The 24,663-nt window shown below is 35.6% G+C and overlaps 1 protein-coding gene and 1 long non-coding RNA gene across 2 annotated transcripts in view; one reads left to right on the top strand and one right to left on the bottom strand.

Moving 5' to 3' along the window:
* IL1RAPL2 (interleukin 1 receptor accessory protein-like 2) overlaps positions 1-11,102 on the top strand; it is a 1,356,387-nt gene extending 1,345,285 nt beyond the window's left edge. Inside the window, exon 11 of the mRNA XM_005869867.2 lies at positions 10,405-11,102. Within this exon, the coding sequence (XP_005869929.2) occupies positions 10,405-11,102 (698 nt within the window). The remainder of the gene's footprint in view (positions 1-10,404) is intronic.
* Positions 11,103-15,433: 4,331 nt separating this feature from the next.
* Positions 15,434-24,663, bottom strand: part of LOC106726705 — an 18,243-nt gene continuing 9,013 nt past the window's right edge. The window contains exons 2-3 of the long non-coding RNA XR_001362785.1: positions 16,172-16,175; positions 15,434-15,445 (exon numbers count right to left, since the gene is read on the bottom strand). This is a non-coding gene — a long non-coding RNA (uncharacterized LOC106726705). The remainder of the gene's footprint in view (positions 15,446-16,171; positions 16,176-24,663) is intronic.

Raw genomic sequence — 24,663 nt, 5'->3', positions numbered from 1 at the left:
GTTTAAGACATGAGGAAATAATAAGAATAAAATATGTAAGGGTTTACATTTTTCATTGTTTTATATTTTAGTTTTCAATTATACTTTACATTCAATAATATTCTATATTAGTTTGAGGTGCACAGCATAGATTTGTGCATGTCGATATGTGAAAGACATTTTTTTTAAAAAAGTGAATATGAAAGCTACAAAGTGGTTTTCCACAGAAAGAAAAAATATTGTGAGCAAGTCATAGGGATGGCATCAGTCCTTAAAACAGGCCAATGAATATAGTATTTTTATTTTTTCAGATATTTGTAAAAGTAGTTATAAGGGGTTCATTCATCACTGATAAAATTTTAAGTACTTCTTTACTATTTTTGCTTAATTTTTAGATTACTATGTAGGTTTGTTTTTTGCAAGATCAAATTATTAAATGTAGAAATTCAGTAAAATCTATTTTAGAGTGATATAGCCTAAATTACATTAAAATAACATCATTACCAAGCAGAATTTATATTCAATGTCAAGTCATCTTGAGTAGAACTCGATGTGGTGCCAGTCTTTCTGCCTTCTTGCATTCCAAAATTGTTGGCTCCATAATAGCGAGTGTTTATCAACCCCACCAAGTGAATAGAAATGGCAGTCTTTATGTCTGAACATTTCATCATCATCTTTATTCTGAACTAGAAAATAATGCTTCACCATTATATGTTAGAAAGGGAAATGAGGACAACGTGGAACATAGGAGATCCACTTACCTGAGACTCAGTAGATGACACTTGCTTATTGTGTAAAGAAGCACCTATTTGTATATGGCTGAGAATGAGACCCAGAGAGCATAATGGGGAGAGAGATGCATCTCAAAGTTATGTCCTCTTAGTGCTCCCAGATAGTCTATTTTGATGACTTGACAGGTCAATTGAATCAATCTGCTATGTCAATTTAGCCAAATAGGTGGTAGAATATTTTACACCTCATTGAGTCAGGTGATTGTTTGGCTGAATTGATTGAAATTAATTAGTTTTTTGCCATATCATAGACAGGTCTGAACATTCTTCTTGACCATAAGGTGTGAGGCTAATATAAGCTGTATTTCTTATCTCAAAACTACAATAGTTGAGAATATTAACAAACTATCTAAAAGATTAGAGGAGGTTGCCCTGGCCGGTTGGCTCAGTTGGTTGGAGCATCATCCCATACCAAAAGGTTGTGGGTTAAATCCCCAGTCAGAGGTGACCCATCGATGTTTCTCTTTCACATCAATGTTTCTCTCTCTCTTTCTCTCTCCTTACTCTCTTTCTAAAAAATTAATAAAACAAAAAAGCATCCTCAGGTGAGGATTAAAATAAAAAAGATGATAGGAGGCTATCACCTACTATACCTTGGCATTTAAATACTTTAACATAGAAACACCCAAGAAGATGCCATCAGAATGAGTAGAGATTTTATATTCCATAGCAATAATTTTAACTTTTTGAGATTACACAACCATCAGACTGAGCAGGGTCTTGGATCCTGTATACTCAGTGGTGGACAGGGAGACTCCTTTTACAAGTAAGCCATTGAGACAACTATGCAATTTTTAGATACAACCACTGGAGGGTGTTTGACTTTAATCCTTCCTTCCTGAACGGGGAAATTCATGTTCTCTGAATTCCAAGTTTGGAGTGTAACCTGCAGAAGTTTTTAAAAAGGTCCTTTGACAATTTTTCTTTTCCATCAACATTTCAGAGCTGGCTGAGCAGTCATCATGTCACGATTAACGAGTTTTTCCTTGGCATTTTTAGCATGCATTCAGGAAGTCGATGAAGTATATGAATAATATATTTGATTTACACATGAATGACAGAGTAGAACATTTTGGACTTGGTGTATGTATGTTATTAAAGAAGCTTCTGTGGTCTGTACTTGCAGTCATTGGTACAGATTTAACAGGTTATGCTATATAAATATAGACACATTCCTGTGTGTGGGGGGGGAGGGAACTAGTTACAATATTATAAGCTATGTTTGTCCCTCGCATATCATTTAAAACATGTTGATCCAAGACTACTCCTTCCTCAAAAAACTAGCAATGAGTCCTTTGAGGATTGTAAAAGCAAACTTTATAATATTCTTGACCTACAATAATAATTTTCTATGAATCAAATTAATGAAGTCTATGAAATAAACCCATTCATATTTAATGCCTTTAGTTTCCTTTGTACCACTCTCATAGTGTTCCAATTCAAAATCATTAATACCCCAAATCATTAACTTTTCCAATGTATACAGTTTTAAAAGCACATGAATGGTGAATGGGTCTCTCTCCCTATTTCTTTCTCTCTCTCTCTCTCTCTCTCTCTCTCTCTCTCTCTCCATCTCTCTCTCTCTTTCTCTCTCCCTCTCTCTCTTCCAAGAGTTCTCAAAAGCTTCAAAAAAATCATGGCACTTTCCAAGTTGAGGTGGAAGTGTCTGTACCTTTCTCACATGACCTACTAGGAAAATGTCCTTTGGTCATCATGAACCAGCCGAGATGTGAAGATTTGACATATTTTCTCTTAATGCGAAAACTAAAAGTCTTCAGATCTGGATATTATTTTCCTGGCAGTAACCAACCTTTCCATTCTTGGGCATGTAGCCAGGATCTTATGTTTTCTCAGGTTTGGTGCCTGAATGTGGCAAGAATTCCTACTTTCCAGTAAAAGTTTGGTCTGTCTCTTCCCAGGCTAGAAACATCTGTCCTGAGAATAAAAAAGCAACTTTGTTGCCAACAGGCATCTGAATGTCAGAAATGACAGGCAACCAAAAGAAAGCCTATTTAAAAAACAAAACAAAACAAAACAAAAAAAACAGCCTACTTAAAACTGCCTAGAGACACAAACTTGAGAAGTAGAGATTTTTTTCACCCCTGCAGCTGCTGGGTTTTGTGGTGTAAAGTATTCTACACAGAGCACATTGTGTTCATGGGGCCTAGTGGATCCTTGAGGAATGAACAGATGTGCTCTGAAACTGACATGTGACCAACAGAACCCAGCTGTGCAACTGAGATCCTGAGATTGGGGACATTTTTGGATGAGTACCATTTAGGCTCTTGAGCCCATAATATCTCAGTGTTTCTGCAAAGATTTAAGAACATGAAAATATAAAAGTTTATTAAATTGGGCTGAGGGTCACTGATTAGAGGGAGAAAATAGCATTCTAAGATTGAGAATAAAAACAACCCAAACCTATAACTTTTGTTGGCCTTTAAGAAAAACAAGTAGAGTGCTTAAATGTACATATGCAATAATTTAACAATTATAAATTGAGCAAGTTCTGGCTGAATATTGTGGAAAATCTAAAGATGTCCAAGTGGACATTAAATGGAAAAAAAATCCTTCAAAGGTTTTAACCTCAATTTCCCCTTTTATTCATAGGAAGAGTATGGGGAGCTCTGTGTGAGTTATTCATGAATTATTGCATCTGAGAAAGATACTAGTGAAATAAAATATTATCATACATATGGTTTATCAGCTATGTCTGTTGAAATTATATCTATGAATTTGGCTTCAAGTATCAAATTGTCTTTCCATTTGTTTTCATGTTCAATTTTTCTGAGAGTTTCTCTCAAGAATATTAGTACTCTTTCAGTAATTTAAGGAAAACATAAATAATGTCTGATTACATTCTTGATTTTGCTAGACTTTCCTCACTAGTCCAATCCTCACTTCTTTAATGCTTAGCACTAGCCATGTGATTGTGCTCACAATTAAATGACAAATGACTGGAGAATATATCTGGTGTCAGATGATCCCCAGTCACTTCTGAAGTGAAGCAAAAAAAAATTTGTACATGGTCCTGTAGTACTCATTGCCAATAGTTCCTCTAATAGCTGGACATATTGGACACCATTCAAATAAATTGTCCTCAGGGAGTAATAAAATCCTTTTCCAGACAATCTGACGTCTGTGACCTAAAAACTGTGAGGCAAGGGTAACATGTACAATCATTTAACACATTGTGTGCATTTTATTCACTGGGAAAAAATTAGATATGTGCACCGTTCCCTTTACTTTAGAGTCAAAAGAGAGGAAACTGTACTCCATTGTACACAGGAATGTACCGAGGTCAGTGGACTAAGGTGTGTCATCAAAGTTTGAGGTAAAGGAAGAATCCATTGTTTAGAATTTCAATCAGGAAACCTACTGTTTAGGTAGCACAAAGAACAGGCACCTTTGAACAAAAAAGTGTAGGAGAACAGGATAAATGTGTCTTAACTACTAAAGGAACTACAGAAAAAACTGTATAATGAGCAAGTTGTTTTGTTCATATTTACTAAGATTGCACTGATTGGAATTAGCTTATCTACAACTTTCTAGGATATGAAGGTAATGGAGAAAAGTGAAGGGGAAAGACATTTTATGAGCTCTCTTTGCTACTCTCAACATTCTCTTTCTTTCAATATTCTCCAAATGTGTCCCTTTTCCTCTACTCTTGGTGAGGAAGTCAAGAGGGAAGAGAAATAATTTAAAGAAGTGGCAACATTCCAGAGTAGATTCTGCCCACTAACATGCTCTCCCACCCACCCACATGTTAAATGCAATAGCAAAAGTAAAGGATTCATTTCCAGAAATGTAGCCTCCAAAGTCAAAACTGTAAATAAATATAATTCCCTACAGTCACAAGGTCTCAGCAAATCCATGTTAACTGTTGATTAACCTATTAATCAGAAACAAAACACCTGCCAAAATATTTATCCTAGCAAACTATCTGTGAATTATCAAGCCAAGGACTTGGCAAGGGAGGGGACATAGAAGGTTTTTTTGGCAAAGCAATATCACACAATGTTTAGAAAGTCCCCTCCTCACTTCACACACACCCAACTAAGTAAAAATTCTGTAGCCTCAATCTCTGTGTCAGACAACATAGACAGAATCTTACCAAAGGGAGAATCACAACCCCAAAAGGTTAAGCAGCATCAGCCAAGATAAAGAGTCAGGTTGTCAACCTGTGTAAGTCTTTCAGTAGCTTAGCATTAAACATCATTATTGAAAATGCAGATAGTATTTTTAGTGAGACTACATTATAAAGTACCTCACTGTAAGCCTCTAGTTATACCAGAGATCTATTTTTTCCCCAAATATATAGTGCTAAATCATACATTTTTCTTTGATACATTGAAAACCTATATTATTTTGCTGGTTTCTCCACACAGGTAATAGGAGGGGACCCATCTCAGCCACTGTCAGAAACTGTCTTGGTTTTAAGTCTTGGCATATTAACCCATAGGTTTTATAAGTATCATTGTTGATAGCTTATCAATTAACTAATGTTCACCAAAAATTAATGGAGTGTTGATTGTTTTGATGCATCCTGTCTCACTCCAATGATTTGTCTGTTTAACTGATAGTGATATACAGAACTACAGTTATAGGCATATAGAACTACTATTATAGGAACCTGGCAAATTAATGAATTATGTCTTTGTCTATAGTCTTTTAACATTTTTAATGTGCTAACTGCCCCTAATAATGACCCTGACATAAGTAGAAGTGTTAACATAAAACATAATTTACAAAGTTGCTAAATGATTAGTTTAATAAATCAAACGGTTAGTAGGAAGTAGCAAGACCACATGGAAATTCATGATATACAGTGTTTTTCTCACTTGTCTTTCTGCCTATATCTGCAGCAGATTCAGAGCCTGAGATTTAGGGCTATACTGAGTTCTTTTGGAAAAGTATATACATCCCATTAGAAAAATTTATTGGGCCTGCCATTATGTCTGCTTCAATTTTGTTTCTGTATTTCTTCATATAGTATATTTTTTTGCTTTGTTAATAAGTGTCCTATTTTCAACTCACTTTTATATATCTAATTCTACTTTTCTAAATAAATGCACTGGAATTTTATTCAACTATCCCTGGAAGTGATTTTAAAATTGAATTTGTTTTTGATACGGTTTTAGGTAGTCACTTTCCTTGTTTCTTACAAACAGTGGTGCTACTGACATATTATTTCTTCACTTCTCTAATAGATAGACATCCTAAGGACAATGCATAGTGACAGTGCATTTTTTTTCTAAAATATTTTTTTCTAACTTCCTGTCAAAGGGAACAGTATAGATAAAAGGAAAAAGATTCTTTGCAGGTGCACTTAAATGTGAAAAATGAATTTATACCAACTTAAGAAAACTTATCAAAGGGAATTTTTTCTTTACCAAATTATGAAGATCACAAATAGGTTAAGTGTAATTAGCTTTGTTTAATGTCTGATAATCTGGTGTAGTTTCACAGCCTTGTCTAGAGAAGCAGGAGGCTATCAGACACAATCCCCTTTAGTTTATTCTGTCATTGTAAGTTACTTTAAAATTTGCGAAGAAGTAATGACCTTTAATTTAAGGAATATTATATATTTTTGTAGAAAAAATAGTATTTTAAGAGATTCCTGTTACTCAGTTGCTAAATTTGCCCAAATAACTCAGAGCAAGGTATAGCGAATATTCATATGTGCTGTGGATTTAATTTTTTGAGGAGCGGGGCGTTTCTTTATAATTTCTTCATGATAACAAGCTTTCTAAAATGGTCTCTGGAGGTTTCTAAAACATTTCTAACAAAGCCAAAGCCCATGGATAACACCATTGCCTGTCAGAAACCACACTAGCCATGGATGACCAATTTCTTAACTCGATACACCTTTTTGCTTAGTTTATTTGGAACTTTTCCAAGCCTACACACCCTGATTGATCTCTAATTCAGGAACAGCAAACTTTCTCTGTAAAGATCCAGATAGTAAATATTTTAGGCTTTGTGGGTTATATATGGTCTCTGTTACATCATATTCTTCTTTTACAACACTTTAAACATGTTTAAAAATCATTCTTAGCTCACAAGCCATACAAAAGCAGGACATAATCCTAATGGATTAGGCTCCAATTCGGTCATTGGAAGCAGACATGCAACCCCAAGGTAAGGAGGAAATTATTATGGGCACTTGCTAAGTAGAAGCCAGCAACAACTCCTTGGCTAAAGATTAGCAAGTGAAAAATATTAACTCTACCTCTTGCTAATTTACTTTTTATTTTCCATGCTAGCTAAGTTCTTTTTTAGAAAGATAAAGAGAAGGAAAGAAAGACTTAGGAAGGAAGGGAAGGAGGAAGAGGCAAAGGGAGATAAGCAAGAGAGAAAAAGAGAGTAAAAGAGGGAAAGACAGAAAGAAAGAGTGAGAAAGAAAGCAGAGAGTGAAAAACAGAGGGGGAGCCAGAATATGGAAGCTAGGGCACAGTCTCTTCTTTTCCTGAGAGCCAGGCAGATCTTGGAGGCACCTCCCCAGCTGCTTTCAAACACTGAGATTGCTGCCCAGCCACTGATCACCATCCCAAGAAGTGAAATGTGGGCTTCACATCTGAAAACTTCCACTTGGTTTTTCACCAAGTGAAATGGAACATGAAATTCAGGGCCCAAGCAAATCGCTCATGTTTTCTTTGGGACATTTCGGCTGTGTCTACTCAGGGAAAATTTTGAGGTACTAACTGACTGATTCCAGTGCATTTGATTAATGTATATATAGGGCAAACCAGGATAATTCAGACCTTTTTTCTTCCACAGGAGGTTTGCAGCCGGAATAATCTGGATGGTTGCCTCAACTCTCCACTAGGCTTTGCCAGTATAAGCACAGCAAGAGTAGTATGCAGGAGACAGGGACCACTCCCTCTCTCCAAGGTTTCCTTCAACACCCACACCCTGTGCAGCTGAGCATAGTGGGATCTGTCCTCACAGGCATTCATTCTTGGAGCAAAAACAATTTCTGTTTAATGAGTCTCAAAAGCCTCCCCACCCCCCCGGAAAAAAACCTATATGTTGCATTATCCTTAGCTGTCAAATGTAAAAATGTAATAGACAGGTGAAGGAATAACCGTATTAATGGGGGGAAATTATACCATGTTCAATTCCCCATTTGAGAAACAGGATAGCGAAGCCAAAGTTAATGATTTACCAATAAAATTAATTACTATATATGTGAATATTTGCTCTAATTACTGTGAAAACCTGGGTTGTATTTTTTTCTTTAAGTGATGGATATATGTATATAATCTTTTGTTTTTAAAAGTATACTGGTAGTTAAAAAGTAAATTAAACTACATCTCAACATATAGAAACAGTGCTTTCCTTGGAGGCAAGGAGATGTGATTCAGAGAGGTATAGTTTATGTTACAGAGGTTTGTACAGACAACTTTAAAAAATTAAATGAAAAACTGCAATTAATGATGGAAGAACACTATTCAGAATAACTCCTTGGTAAATTATTTTTAAAGGAGTCTTCTATAAAATTAACCATTAACTCATAATTTACCTGGTAAAACTGTATTTTCATGGACTCCTGCACTTATGCCATAATTCTGGGTTTGGTTTTGTGTTTTTTTGTTGTTGTTTGGAGGAAAGGTGAAAAGAATAATGGGAAAGATGCATGATAGTTTATTTTACTGTATCTTACAGATCCAACTTCTAATGATGAAGCTTCCCACATAACTTCTTTCTTTTTGGGAGCAGAAAGAAAGGAATAAAATGAAGAGTCAGAGATGTTGATGCATTGGGATAATATTTTTTCCACTTTAGTGAAACTTTCTACCTTGCCTTCCTTTCTGTTTCACCAGTTCTCTAAATGATAATTACCGAGGGACAACTTTCCTGTTGCTACTTGTGTACTGTTTTTTGTTTTGTTCTTTTGTTTTGTTTTTACTATTTGCAGATTTTAATGCTGACTTCTCCCTGAATACACAATCTCTAAAATAAAATGCTTAAATAAAATGCTTATAATTCTTAAGAGGTTCTTTTCCCACTTAGTAGTTGCTTTATCCTCTCAGATACAGTCATTGTAACTACCGCATAAGAAAGTGCTAAAATGTATTAAGTAAAAAACCAACACAGCAGTAACAATTAATTGAAAATGGGCAATTCTATGTGTATCTCTTTAAAAGTTCCTTGTTTATCTGTAGGGTGTGTAAAAAGTTTGCTCATTTTCACTTGTGAAAGTGTTTTTGCTGCCAAGTGGTGGAAATAAACACTGGGAAAGAGAGATCATCTGCAAAGTATGCATCTGTAAAATAAGTTTCTCTTTTCAAATGGCTTATACTGGGTTGTGTGGTGGTCCCACACTATGCATTGGACGTGACTCTTTGAAAGCAGCCTGTAACCTTGGACAGATTTACAGTGACAAATGTTGCTATGCTTCTATAAGCACTGTTTCTGCTAGAAGACACTGCACATTAGACAAGACCTTGTGCTCTGCTTAATAAAGACAGCTCTCTGTTGTAGCACCTGTGTCCAAGTCTCCATTTGTTAACACATGTGTGTGTTTCCCCTTTTGGCGGATAAGACTTTGAGGAGGATGCTTGCAAAAGGATTATTCCATGGTATAAATTTCAAGTTGAGTGTTTTTCTACCATGGAAAGGCCATAACATATTCACATCACTCTCAGAATTGCTCCACAAAGGGCACTAAAACTTTCTTCTTAGTTGACTCTTCCTCGGTTCCTGCTCATTCCACACCACCCCTGACTTTCAACTCCAACACTCTCTCTTCCTCTGAAAAAAGAGCAGCTGGCTCAAAATTCATGGGCACATACATACCACTTCCCTATCTCTGGATTTTAAGGGCAAAATGGAGAACCTAAAGTTGCAAGTAACAGAAAGTATTCTGAGAAACAAGTTATGATTCCTGAAGATTTTCCACCATTTCTGTTACAGTATGTTTGAAGTAGTTCATATACATAGGCCCCCCCTTACTTGTTTTGTAGTTGAAAAATAGGGGATAAAGCAAACAAAACCCATAAATACAAGTGACTCTTCAGTCATTAAAAAGTTCCATTTTTGCTTTCATCAAATGATTGATTGCTTGTTTACTTAGAGTATAAGCCTGGAAGCCTGCTTTAAATTAATTTATCAAATAAATAAAAATAACTGAAATATGCCTAAGCTCTGAAGAAGTCAGATTTAATATTCACCAACAAAACACCGTAAGTAATGAAGGGCAAAAAAAATGAGTATTTTAAACATTTTTTTTAATTGAGAGAAGGGAGAAAGAGAAACATTGATGTGAGAGAGAAACATTGATCAGTTGCCTCTCACACATGTCCCAACCAGGGATCAAACCCACAACCTGGGTATGTGCCCTGACTGGGAATGAAACCTGCCACCTTTCGGTGTACAGGGAAATGCTGAAATGGAACAACACTGGCCAGGGCTAAGCAGGTGTTTGTTTTTGTTTGTTTGTTTGTTTGTTTGTTTGTTTTTCATTTTTCTTTTTAAGAAAATGGGCTTTCTAAATGTGCAATACAACAAAAGAAAAAATGATGTACATTAGTGAAAGACTGGATCTTTACTATTCTAAAGTGCAAACCTAATGCTTTAAAAACTGGAAATGTCTTTTTTTTTACTCTTTCTCTCTTTCTGTGATTTTTAGCATACATTGAAGATCTCACAAGATGTGTTGAGCAAAGCAGAAGACTTATTATCGTGCTAACATCAAACTATATTCTCAGACGAGGATGGAGTATTTTTGAATTGGAAAGCAGACTCCATAACATGCTAGCCAGTGGGGAAATCAAAGTGATCTTGATTGAGTGTACAGAATTAAAAGGGAAGGTGAATTGCCAGGAAGTGGAATCACTAAAGCACAGCATCAAACTTCTGTCACTAATCAAGTGGAAGGGACCCAAAAGCAGCAAATTAAATTCTAAGTTTTGGAAGCACTTAGTATATGAAATGCCCATCAGGAAAAAGGAAGTACTTTCTCGATGCCAGATTCTGGACTCTGCAGAACAAGGACTTTTTGGAGAGCTCCAACCTATACCCTCTATTGCCATGACCAGTACCTCAGCCTCTCTGGTATCATCTCAAGCTGATCTCCCTGAATTCCACCATTCAGATTCGATGCAAATGAGGCACTGTTGCAGAAGTTATAAACACGAGATGCCAACCACCACCTTGTCTGTACCTTCCTTAAGCAACCACCACACTTACTGTAACCTGCCTCTGAAGCTACTCAATGGACAACTACCCCTTAATAATCCCCTGAAAGATACCCAGGAATTTCATAGAAATAGTTCCATGCTACCTCTATCACCCAAAGAGCTTAGCTTCACCAGTGATATTTGGTAGTGAAGAATCTGACATACTGAGAAAAGCCATGGAAAATTTATGCTATAACAAGCATAAAGTACACCTAACATTGAGGTGCTGAAAAAGTGTTGGAAGAAAAAGGCACAGAAATTGCTTTTGTACTTCAATTTTTGTATGCATTCCCAGAATACTGGGGGAAGAAAGACCTGCTTTTGTAGTATAGTACCTTGTTCCAATTTACAGTTTTAATTTCTCCTGGAAAATGTTACTCCTATTGTTTTAGAGTAGGCTTTATGATACCACTTGAACTGCAAGCTTAGTAGATGAGCTACCTTTGACATATTTATGAATATTTCACTATCTATGTGGTATTTGAAACAGGGAAAATTTAAAGACTTTTACTGAATTTGAAAATTCTGAACTACCTTTAAGATGAAAGAAGAACTATTATAGATTAGCTGAAAATCAGTAATTATCAAGAAAGAAGTGTTGAGGCACTCAAATTGGAAGACTGCTTGCAGAGGAAGATCAGTTAATGAAAAATGTGATCGAAGCAATTAGAACTTCTTCAATTTAATGGACAATTTCTGTAGACTAAATCAATAGATCATAAAGATAGTCGTGACATAGCTTTATTAGGGAAGCACATATTCTGTAGGCAAACTGGTAGGTAAACAACATGCATTTCTTAAGCAACTGAATAGACAGGTTGCCAGCTCTTTTAGAATGATTTTGAACAACCTTATGACTTTCTATCGCCTATTCTAAAAGTTTTAAAAATTGAAACACATTTTAAAGTGTGTATTTTATTGTTTGCTAACAAATTCACATTTTGATTCCCCCCAAATAATCCATCAACCTCCTATAAGCTTTATAAGAAGATGTGAGTATCTTCCTACTTTTATCAGTGTCATTGGAGTTTGAATTTAAATAAATACTGACTGCACATATCAGCAATACAAAAGAAGTAAAACAACAATAACCACAGATGAAGTGCTAAATAATTCAAGTTTACTGGTGGTAGAGCAGCAATTGCAGTGATTCTTATCTAAAATGTAGTTGTGAAATACACTATTCTGTACATATACAATATCTGCTTGGTGATATGTGTAAGGTTCCTGTAGAATTATCTCTATTCCTGGTGCTTCAAAGAATATATCTTGTAGATAAACTTCTCCACCCTCACATTGTGACTGTGACTGTACTCCACCAGAAAATCCCTGTGAATAATCTAAAATATTATGAATTCTCTGTAAGGAATGTTCCCCTATTTTCATATTTGTTGTGGATTACTACTTTATATTCTTTTCAATTAATCCATTTTGGTGTGTTCTCCACCAAGATGCCCATGAGGGTCAATTGTTAACCAAGGTTGATTCTGGCATTTTGGAAATATTTCTTAAATCATATTTTGAAAAAAAATATAAGCAAGGACAAATGTACACAGTGTGTAAAAATTAATTTGCCCACCCATGTAACTAAAACTCAAATGTATAAGAGAACATTAGATAATGTTTTAATTATTTTTTCAATCTCTTTATATTATCGACTCCTGTGGTCCATGGGTTCAAAGTACTTGCTTCTCTGTTGCTTTACTATATCAAGCTGTTAAAGAAATACATTATGCACCAAGAGTATGTGAACACTTAGCAGTAGTACATGTTCATTTCACAGTGAGACAATTAGTTGTTCCTTTGAAAAGTCCTATTCAAAACATACAGGTTTTTCATACTGAGAAAGGTGATTTTGCTTCTGTAAAAACTATAGGTTTTTCAAAATGGAAATTTATTAGTACTTAACTGTTTCCCAAGCGTTATCAAGTTGTATTTGCTCTCATTGTTATTTAATGATATGTGTAATTACTAAGTTAATAACTTGCATGGAATGAGTACTATATGTTTAAGTGACCAATTGTACTTTTTATTATTTTGTTTTACACAGAAGTCTAGATAAATTCAAATAGAATGCTAAGTAGTATTTTTAAACTAATAGTTCTGTATTGAGCATGCCAGTTCTGAAAATATAACATGGGTCTCTCTGCTTCCTTTATTTACAATGATTAAACGTGGGTAGCAATTTGAGTTGGCTGGCCACAATGTGTCCTTTCACAACTAGTATGTACTAAAAAACAGAGCATTCACACTTGTGCTGGTAAACTTGACAAGAAACCTTTTCTATCATTTTGAGAAACCAGTGTATACACTATCTATAAAATTTTATTTCTAGATAGTAATTCAAAATTTGATTTTCATCTGAGATTTTTAAAATATATAGCCCATAATGGTGTAATAAGTATTTTGTATAGAATATGATGTACTCTATCAGTTTCTTTCACAGTGAGAAAATTTTTCTTCTCAATTTTTCATTGAAATAGATTGTGAAAATTTAGAAAAATGCTGGCACAACTAGTTCCCATACATTCATAACAAATTGATTTAGCTCATCCACCAACAGCATACATAGTTTAAACTTTAGGCTATTTTAAGGTAAAGTTTTCTAAAAAAAATATCTGAAATTATGAGACAAATGAGAAAATCACAACTCAATGCTCAGGGAGATGGGCAACATGTAAATGGTTTTAATTTGCCAAATACAAAATCTGGCAGGTTTGGTAATCTATGGGACTCCAATCTAAATATTGAGACTCAAAGGTAGCTAGGTAGTTCTTAAATCTAAGTAAGAAGGCATCTCTCCTCACCCACTCTAAGCCATAATTCAATTAGTTCCAAAGCTGTTTAGCTTTCAATCACTTTAACTTAACAAATGGGTACAAAGGCACTTAAGGAATCTCATAAAGCTTGAATCTAGGGTAGCATCATGTGAAAAGACAATACTTTGTTTGAGGATTGGTGGATAGCACTGTGGGGATTAAAATCAGGAACCAGGCTGCAATGAGAAGATAAACAGTTAAGTTGTGAAAGAGAAGTTTATGGAAGAGTTTCAAAAGGACATGCAAATAAGTAGTATTCAATAAATTAATTCTGTAACAAATTGGAAAATGGCAGGAGTGAAAAAGAATGAAATTCTTCCAAGAGAAGGAAAGAAACTCACTGGCACACTTGATAACTAAAAGCCTTACAAGAGCATAGAACTACTAGTTTCAAGCATTTACTGCCCTTTGGCACTTTTAAATAAATTGGTTGGTGTTTCCTAAAAATCAAGTAATGACCAAGGAAAATATCGTGAAAATTGTGCATATAAATCTTTACATTCCTATATTCATTTCCCAAGGTGTGGTAGTGAATTGATAAAACCAAAGTGATGTTAAGATAGAAAATAGTTCCTTAGTGACCAGTAAAGTTTGAAAACTTGTAATTTTTGTTGCTGTTTTCTGAGAGAGAATGTAATGTTGAAAATAGTTTGGCTCAAATTTCTCAATTACTCATGCATTTTTGTTCTAAGATGTTTGATAGGAGGTCTCAGTGTTGGACATTAATGCTATCTGATGAATGTATGGGGTTGCTTGGTAAACAATAATCATTTGCTTCAAATACTTTCACTTCAAAGTTATCTTTTTTAGAACTGAAATCAGTAATAGGCAATTTAGAAAGGTTATTCAACACTCTATATAATTCCTGTGAGATCAGAACCTATATCCATCTAAACTTGTCTTCTCAAGTGATCACTATTGTTTGATCAAACACATTTTCTCCAGATGGTACTAATGGCAATCATGAATATTTATTGAGTAGCACTGTATAATGTCCACTATATAAAGTATAATATAATTATTTTTAAATTGAAGTCCCTGTTTTTGAATAGTTTACACATCATATGCATTAATAAAGCATTATTTGAAAACCACATTCTAGCATAGGAAAATTAATATTACATATGCAGAGTAGATAAGGGAGGTGGGATTATTCACTCTTGAACAAGAGATAAGTTTGGAATTGAGGGACCAGTGGTGAAGTATGGTGCTTTCCCAATTGCAGAGAATAGCACATGTGAAGACTGATGAGAAACTAAGCAAGTCCTATTATCTGAAAACTAGATGCCTGGTGCACAAAATTTGTGTATGGAGGGTGTGTGTCCCTCATCCAGCCTGTAACCTCTCCAATCTGGGACCCCTCAAGGGATGTCCCTCTCACAATCTGGGACTGCTGGCTCCCAACTGCTTGCCTGCCTGCCTGCCCAATTGCCCTTAACCACTTCTGCCTGCCAGCCTGATCACCCCCTAACCACCCCCGGCCAGCCTGATCAACGCCTAACTGCTCCCCTGCTGGCCCGATTTCCCCTAACTGCCCTCCCCTGTGGGCCTGTTCACCCCCAACTGCCCTCCCCTGCAGGCCTTGTCACCCCTAACTGCCCTCCCCTGCTGGCCTGATCACCCACAACTGCCCTCCCCTGCAGGCCTTGTCACCCCTAACTGCCCTCCCCTGCTGGCCATCTTGTGGCAGCCATCTTGTGTCCACATGGGGGTGGCCATCTTGTATGTTGGAGTGATGGTCAATTTGCATATTACCTCTTTATTATATAAGATAAGCATATTTGGATACCAAGAGGAGAAAGCTGTGTGAGGGTATAATAAAGTATGACTGGGAGAGATGCTGGAACATTCATCTCATAGCAGATGAAGGAAGAATTAGGTAGGGGGGAGAGTATAGTGACAGGTAAAATATTTGAGAGGCTACTTCACAATACATGTACTAGTTGATAAGAGATGGAGGGTGGTGACCTGGATACTCTCAGGAAAAAGGCAAATCTGAGGAGGAAGAGAAAAATACAGGATGTGTTGATGTGAAAAGTGGAAAATGACTTAACAAAGGATGTGAAAGACCTATATTCTGAAAATTACAAAACATTATTAAAAGAGATTGAAAAATACATAACAATGGAAAAAATATCCCATGTTCTTGGTTTGGAAGAATAAGCATTGTTAAAACAGCCATATTATCCAAAGCAATATACAGATTTAATGCAATTCGCATCAAAATCCCAATGTAATTTTTTTAAATAAATAGAACAAGAAATCATCAGATTTGTATGGAACCAAAAAAGACCCTGAAAAATAAGAACAAAACTAGAGGTATCATGTTACTTGAGTTCAAATTATACTCCAGAGTGAAACTGAAAACAGCATGGTATTGGTAGAGAAACAGTCACACAGATCTATGGAACAGAATAGAAAGCCCAGCTATAAAACCACATGTACATGGACAGATAATTTTCAACAAAGGAGCCTGAAGTAAAGATAAGGTTTTCAATAATTGGTGCTGGAAAACCTGGAAAGCCACATGCAAATGAATGAAACTGGATTATAGTTTGTCCCCATGTACAAAAATTAATTCAACATGGATCAAAGACCTAAACATAAAACCTGAACTATAAGTTACATAGAAGAAAATGTAGGTACCAAACATATGGACCTGGGCCATAAAGAACATTTTATAGAATTGACCCCAAAGGCAAGGGAGGTAAAGGCAAAAATAAATGAATGGGACTATATCAAACTGAAGAGCTTCTGCACAGCAAAAGAAATGGACAACAAAACAAAGAGACAACCAACCAGATGGGAGATGATATTTGTGAATAGTAGCTCCTCCAACAAAGGTTTAATTTCCAAAATATATAAAGAACTCATAAAACTCAACACCAAACAAACAATCCAATGAAAAAGTGGTCAGAGGACCTGAAAATACACCTCTCCCAAGAAGACATATGAACAGCCAATAGATATATGAAAAGATGTTCAACCTCACTGGCCATTAGGGAAATGCAAATCAAAACTACCAGGAGATAGTACCTCATACCTGTTAGAGTGGCCATTATAAAAAAGGCAAGCAATAGCAAGTGTTGGAGAGGTTTTGGAAAAAAGGAACCCTCCTTCACTTCTGGTGGGAATGTAGACTGATACAGCCACTATGAAAATCAGTCTGGCAACCAAAAAATTTGTCTAGCACTACTATATGACCCAGCACCCCCACTCCTGGGTATATACCCGAAAAACTCAAAATCATGTATTCACAAAGATATCTGCACTCCTATTTTTATTGCAACATTATTCACAGTGTCCAAGACATGGAAACAACCAAAGTGGCCTTCAATAGAGAATTGGAAAAAAGAAGTTGTGGTACATATACACAATGGAGTACTACTCAGCCCTAAGAAAGAATGACATAGCACAATTTACAACAACATGGATAGACCTTGAGAACATGCTAAGTGAAATAAGTCAGACAGAAAAAGCTAAGAATCATATGATTTCACTCATATGCGGGATATAAAACTGAAACTTATGAACACGAACAGCAGAGTGGTGGTTGTCAGAGGGAAGAGGGTCCTAATATGAGGTGACAGGAGATTTGACTTTCATTATTCACAGTGTCCAAGACATGGAAACAACCAAAGTGGCCTTCAATAGAGAATTGGAAAAAAGAAGTTGTGGTACATATACACAATGGAGTACTACTCAGCCCTAAGAAAGAATGACATAGCACAATTTACAACAACATGGATAGACCTTGAGAACATGCTAAGTGAAATAAGTCAGACAGAAAAAGCTAAGAATCATATGATTTCACTCATATGCGGGATATAAAACTGAAACTTATGAACACGAACAGCAGAGTGGTGGTTGTCAGAGGGAAGAGGGTCCTAATATGAGGTGACAGGAGATTTGACTTTCGGTGGTGGGCATATGGTGCAATATACATATCTTATAACATAGAAATCCAAAGATGAAACCTATATTTCATGTTAACCAATGTCACCCCAATCAATTTAACAATTTTAAAAAGTGGAAAATTAAAAAAAAAATAACTAGTCAGTAAAGATTCTAATGATCGCCCTAACTGGTTTAGCTCAGTGGAGAGAGTGTCGGCCTGCGAATTGGGGGGTTCTGGGTTCGATTCCAGTCTAGGGCATGTACCTTGGTTGCGGGCACATCTCCAGTGGGGGGTGTGCAGGAGGCAGCTGATCAATGTTTCTCTCTCATCGATGTTTCTAACTCTCTAAAAAAATATTCTAATGATAAAGAAAGTTAGTTGCATCAAAGGAATTAATTTAGAGTATTTAACATACTTTCTTAACTGAACATCCTGACACCTTACAGGCAAGAATAGAGACAACACAATGGTAGGTGTATTTACTACTACAACAACCCCTGAAGTGTTTGCAGGAGAGTAATGGTAAGGAGAGGCAAAATGCTTCTGAAAATCAGCTCTGAAACAAACAATTACATTTATTCTGCTGAATAAACTCTCAGATTCTCAAGTAAGTAATGGATGGTGTTTGGTCCTTTAGGTCTCATATTCCAATGCTATTTAAATGTCTTGTCTTATTTTGGAGTAAATAATTATTTTCTTAAAATAGAGGCATTGAAGTTATTCAATTATTGGGAACCTCAGGAGGCAGATATCCCAGGAGTTTGTTACAGGTTTTAAAATAGAAAAACTGGACAAAGTTCACAAAGAACAAAAAAGAATATGTTACAGTGTACTGGCTTTGTGGGAGGAGGCACAGAAAGCGCACCTGTGAAGAGCAATAAAGAATTGATAACCAACCACATAAGACCTGAACCCAAGGAACCAAATATTCACCAAAATTGAAGGCAGAATTATTACAATCTTTAAAATTATGATGGAAACTTTGTAAGGAACACTGTATTAGTAAGAGTATGTTACTGTTGTTAAGGACAATAACCCAAATCCTGCAGCTTAACACAATAAAAATGTAATGCTTGCACACTTCACCGTCTAATAATGAGGACTGAAAGGGATTATGGGGAAAGGCTCTACTTCACAGTCATTAAGAGATAGGCTTTTTCTATTTTGTTTTTCTGATCTCTAAGTCTGATGAGTCTTCTTCATTCGCTCAGGAGATGGAGGGGAGATTTGGAGGATGACACACAATGGCCCATAGAAAACATTCACATTCCAAGAGGTGAGGAGGTAGGGAGAGACGTTAAGAGATATAGTCTAGCTGTTAGCCCAGAAGAAAAAGGAAATGGTGTTTAATGAGCAAATGAACATATTATCCAATAATAAGGCATTGAGTAATTCTTTTCCATAATGTCAAAAGATGAAACAAACAAACAAAAATAAGCAGTAAAGTTATAGGAAGAAGAAAACACCAAAATAGACAACAAGTTTCTGAAGATTAGTGGCCATGTCTTATTCCTTGCTGTAATCCAAGGACCTATAACAGTGCTGATCACAGGGGAGATGCTCACATCACATTTCTTGATTAAAAAGAGGAGTGCATTTAGGAGCATCTGTAACCCTTAAAAATATTAGGAATATTTTTTTCACTTGCTTCTTTCAGTAAGCATTCTTGTTCCCAATTTTTGAGAAAGAAAAAAATGGTTTAGATTATATCTTTATGTCCTGTCTATATCTAGAATTTTAGGATTGTAAGTCAATTTGTGGTTGGAGATCAAAGTTTCTTAAGCATTTCACCAGTCAAACAAATCATTCCTCAGAACATTCAGAAAATTTAGTTCTATGAGGCCACCCAAAGTAATCTATTGCTCTTAACCACATAGTCCTTTTTCTTAAATATATACTTTACATAATGATTTATTGCCAATAAAAACAATGACTTTCTTTTATGCAAAGGGTACTTTTATATCTATAATTATCATACTGGGTGGAAGAATAGGGATTAGATTAACCTCCTTTACCAGGCACAGGGTGTGCCACTCTAGCAATTCCACCAGTAAATTCAGTATGCAGAAATATTCAAGTTTCTGTCCTATTTTGACATATTTTCTATTAAGCCAATACATTGTGAGCTTCCTCCACCTCCTTGACACAGGGAAAGTGAGAAAATGAACAGAAAAAATGAGAATACCATTCATTTTCATCATGGAGAAATTATTTAACCTTCTGTGCCTCTATTTCCTCACCTGTAAAATGGGATAATAATACACATAGTGTTGTTATGAACACTGAGAATTAATGTGTGCAAATTGCTTAGAACAGTATTTGACACAAAATAAGCATTATATAAGAGTTACTATTATAATAATTATTTTTATACAAAATGGCACCACTGACCCACCATCCATGGGAAATGAATTTTTATTTTAATTCCCAAGTGGTAGAAATTTGCTATTTAGTTTCTTGCATGACTGCCTGTAAGACTGAGGACACTCACTTTCCAGGTAGTTGGATGAGGCTAGAGGTGCATTCTGTGGTCATGGAACAGATCAGAATTAACTGGCCCATACAAGAGACAAGCTTACAGTAACTTTGACCTTATTAATAATGTGTTCTGAGCCAGACAAAAAACAGAACTCTCAGAACATGGATTATTCAGATTTGCTGTCCATGTTAATTAGCATCCCCAGATGATTGCTTGATATTCTCCTTCACTTTAGTTAGGTTTACATAACACCAAAACATCTGGATGAGAAGTGAAAAATGCAGATGTTTAAGCCACATGATGGGAAACATGCAGATGTCTCAAATTTGGATTTGTCATTTTGTTCTTTGTTTTAAAAGAAAGAGAAGCCAAAAAAGAAAAAGAAAAACTCCTCCATGATTTGTTTGTTTCCTTAACCTGGGTAAAATCAAGCCAGCTTCTTGCATAGAAATTTAAAATGCCTAAAAGCTAAGTACAAAGCTTGTTGAAAATATCACTAGATGAGCGGTGCTTCCAAAGGATATTTTTCTTTTTTACTTAAAAAATACGTCTGACCCATGACTAGCATTTGTGAGAACTGATTGCTTTTAGAGTGAGACAATATTTTGGAAGAGTTTATTATAATGAACTATCCAGGAAAATATGGCTGGGCTGATACCAACAGTAAAGGAGAATTTGCTAAAGATACTCCTCAGAAATATTATTTCATAAGAGAAACTTATCTCAACTAAATGACTAAGGAGTTAAGTACAGAATAATACATATAAATATCTTCTGCTTATGAAATACTCGGTTTTTGCTACCTGGAAACCAGCAGAGAGAGTTGCTATAGGCATAAACAAAATAGGTAGCCATTTGTGGAATATGCTTTGAAGAAAATAAAAATTCATGAGAAAGTACCTGAAATGCCTATCATTGGTATTCTAAAATAATTTCAACTAGGCTAAATAATGCTCCCAGGAAGTTACCGCAATCTTTGCCTTTATGGCTCCACCAAACTTCTCTGTCTGAAAGTAAAGCACATTTACTAGATACTACGTTAACACAAGTATTAACTCATGCAAATGTAGAACTGAATGGGACCTTCGAGGCCATATATTTCAAACCCTTTATTTTACTTGTGGAAAAACTGAAGCCCAGAAACTAAGTGACTTCTTCAAGTGACATAGACTACAGAAGCCTATAATTATGGGATAATTGTTGGGTAAGTTTTGATAGATGGACAGAGACAGAGACAGAAAGTACGAAGGATTCTAGAACTCATGAAGACACTGGGAACACAGGAATGCTGGGAATATGCTGAAGATGGGAATGGGAGTTAGTTGAACACCAAGCAGAAGACCCAACATGAGTAAGCATCACCTGTAAATAATTTTGTTAATATATGCAATACTACTTAACACAAATAGCAGCCTTTGTGATTACTCCATCTTCCACAATGGTTAAAAATCATTGAGTATAATGTTGTTTTGGACTTGGATCAGCTCACTTGACAAATAAATATATAAAGGCTTAAGCCTTTCCCTAAGGACTCAAATTATGCATCAAAGCACTAAGCTCAGGTTTGGGAAGTTGTGTTTGTTTACCAGGCAGTGCTCAATTGCATAGGAACATGGTAAGCAAAACTACCTTCACATTCAAGTTAGTCTTTCCAGGTCTCTAGCACTATCTTAGGCAATATATGTGGAGAAAATACAAATCAACTAACTGTTCTCAAATGCTTTGAAAAGCATGGATAAAAAAATTAGGAAATATTTTGTACACCTGGGTTTCCCCAAGTAGAAAAAACAAAGAAGAAATCTCCTCAGTGTTTCCTGTCTTCTCATAAGTACTACCATATAATGAACAGAAGCCTAAATTGGGACATATCTTCTTTCAAGTATAAGGACCAAAATCCATATAATTGTTCTCTGGTTACAATGATTACATTATGGTCATTTTGTCTAACACAGTGAAAATCTATTTGGCAATAAAAATGTGTGCATTAAAGAGATATATAGGATATCAGTATAGAATCCAACCATTACATTATACCCAACCATTTATCATTTCGATTTAAAAACAGTAATGCTGCCAGTGGAAACAGAAAACAAGTTGTCACTATTTTTCCTTGAGCACGATGGAACCACAAAGCCATAGACTAGGCAGTAAAATTTGTTTTAAAAGTTTAATATTTCAAGACAAGCTAGAATATTATGGAAGAAATACTGTAAACTACTCATCTAATTTATTTTGCACCAATGCCAGTTCCATGAAATTAGCTTCATTGAATTTAAATAATTGTTTTTCCCTGCCCTTCTCTTCACATTGTGGAGGATAGGGGTCATTGAGCTCCCTTTTTTCCTTTTCAATTCTAGTTACAACCCAGGATGATTAAAATTGAAAAGCTAAGGTTAAACTTTATTCCTTCATTTATGGTGGTTCTTTAAATGTTTTATCTTCTGTACCATTGGTGTCCTTGAATGTCTTAAAACATGGAATATTAGGATTAAAAGGGCCCTGATGAATCTTCTACTTACTTTATTTTAATGATGGAGAAACTGAGAATCAGAAATGTTAAGTGATTTGTCCAAAGCCAGAGAACTAATTAGTGACAGAGCTAAAACTAGAATCCAGGATTCTTGATTGACCTCTCTTTCCACTATTTCAATCAAGTTCTCAGCAATTCATAGACGTGATTCTTATAGAATTTATCCATCCATCTACCTTTTTAGGTGAAGAGCAGCCAATGTTTTGCCAATTCATATATTTTTCCTAATATTTTTATGTCACATGGCTTCATCTGTGATATCCTAAAATGTTTAATTAAATATACTACATATACAAAAGAACCAGAGCCAGATGTAAAACTTCCTCCCCCACAACCACCACCACTATTTGCAAGCATGAAGACATATTAGTCTAAATTATGAAAGTTTAATTTACCCTTAAATTTGGCCTTCTTATCCTAAGCAAGTTGGGCACATTTTCAGATATTGTAAGACATTATTTGGGTTCTACTATCCTGATTGAGATGAGTGTTTGAATATAAGAAGCACTATGAGCACCAACTCTAGGTCCAGACCATCTGGATTCCAATTCCATGTTTGAATTTACTGGCTATTTAATTTTGGGGAAGTTAGTTAAATTCTTAATACCTCAAAATCATCATCTGTAAAATAGATATGTGGAAGTGCTTATAATAATAGAGTTCACTGACTAGGAATGTTGAGAAGTCAAAATGAGCTCATAAAGTGCTTAGAAGAGAGCCTCATATAGTGTACATGACTATAATAGTGTTAGTTGTTACTTGTATTTTCTTCTCTGTTGTATGGGGGGTTGACTCAGCAAATTAATGCTAAAAAGCTGTGCATCAACAGGGACTATTTTAATGGATTTGAACCATGAAATGTATGTATGGAAGGGTGCTGGTAATTTTCTAGTCATGTCTATTCATTAAAGCCAGCTGAGTATATAATTTCCTTGAAAATATCATCATAGTTTAGCAGCTCTACCTAATACTTAGAAACAAATACAGGGAAGCAGCCAAAATGTGCAGACAAAGAAACATGTCACTTATGAAAGAAATGGAAGTAATCAAACTACTGGATACAGGGTTCAGAACTATGGTTATAAAGTTACTCAAGGATCTTCATGACAGCTTCAAGGGACTTAGTGAGATTTTAAAGTTGTAAGTGAGAATGTCAAAGACATGAAAAGGACCAGTCAGAAATTAAGCATACTCTAACTAAAATAAAGAATAATTTACAGAGATTCAACAGTAGAGGATTCCAAGAATCAAAAGAGTGATTTGGAATATGAGGAAGCAAAAACAAACAAACAAACAAACAGCAACAACAACAAAAAACCCACCCAATCAGAAAAGCAAAAACAAGAATCCAAAAATATGGAAATGGAGTAAGGAGCATCTGGGCACAACTTCAAGCATACCAATATTTGCATTATGGGGGTGCCAGAAGGAGAAGAAAAAGAGCAAGATATTAAAAACCTATTTGAAGAAATAATGACAGAAAACTTCCCATACATGGTGAAAGAAATAGACTTACAAGCCCAGGAAGTGCAAAGAGAGCCAAACGAGAGGAACCCAAAGAGGCACACACCAAGACACAACATATTAAAATGCCAAATTTAAAGAAAAAGAGAATTCAAAGCAGTAAGAGAAAGGCAGTTAGTTACCTACAAGGGAGCACCCATTTAACTGTCAGCTGATTTCGTAACAGAAATTTTGTAGGCCAGAAGGGAGTGGCAAGAAATATTCAAAGTGATGAATAGCAAGAACGGACAACCAAGATTAAGCAAAGCAAAGCTATTATTTAGAATTGAAGGTCAGATAAAGAGCTTCACAGACAAGAAAAAGCTAAAGGAGTTCATCATCACCAAATCAATATATATCCTATCTAATAAAAGAGAAACATGGTAATTAGCCGTACCTCCGCTACCCTTCCCATTGGCTAATAAGGGCGATATGCAAATTAACTGCCAGCCAAGATGGCGGCCGGCAGCCAGGCAGCTT

Source organism: Myotis brandtii, unplaced genomic scaffold (genome assembly GCF_000412655.1).
Source record: "Myotis brandtii unplaced genomic scaffold, ASM41265v1 scaffold305, whole genome shotgun sequence".
Classification (NCBI taxonomy): domain Eukaryota; kingdom Metazoa; phylum Chordata; class Mammalia; order Chiroptera; family Vespertilionidae; genus Myotis; species Myotis brandtii.
The sequence above is the reverse complement of the archived record's forward strand: the minus strand, read 5'-3'. Positions and strand labels throughout refer to the sequence as shown.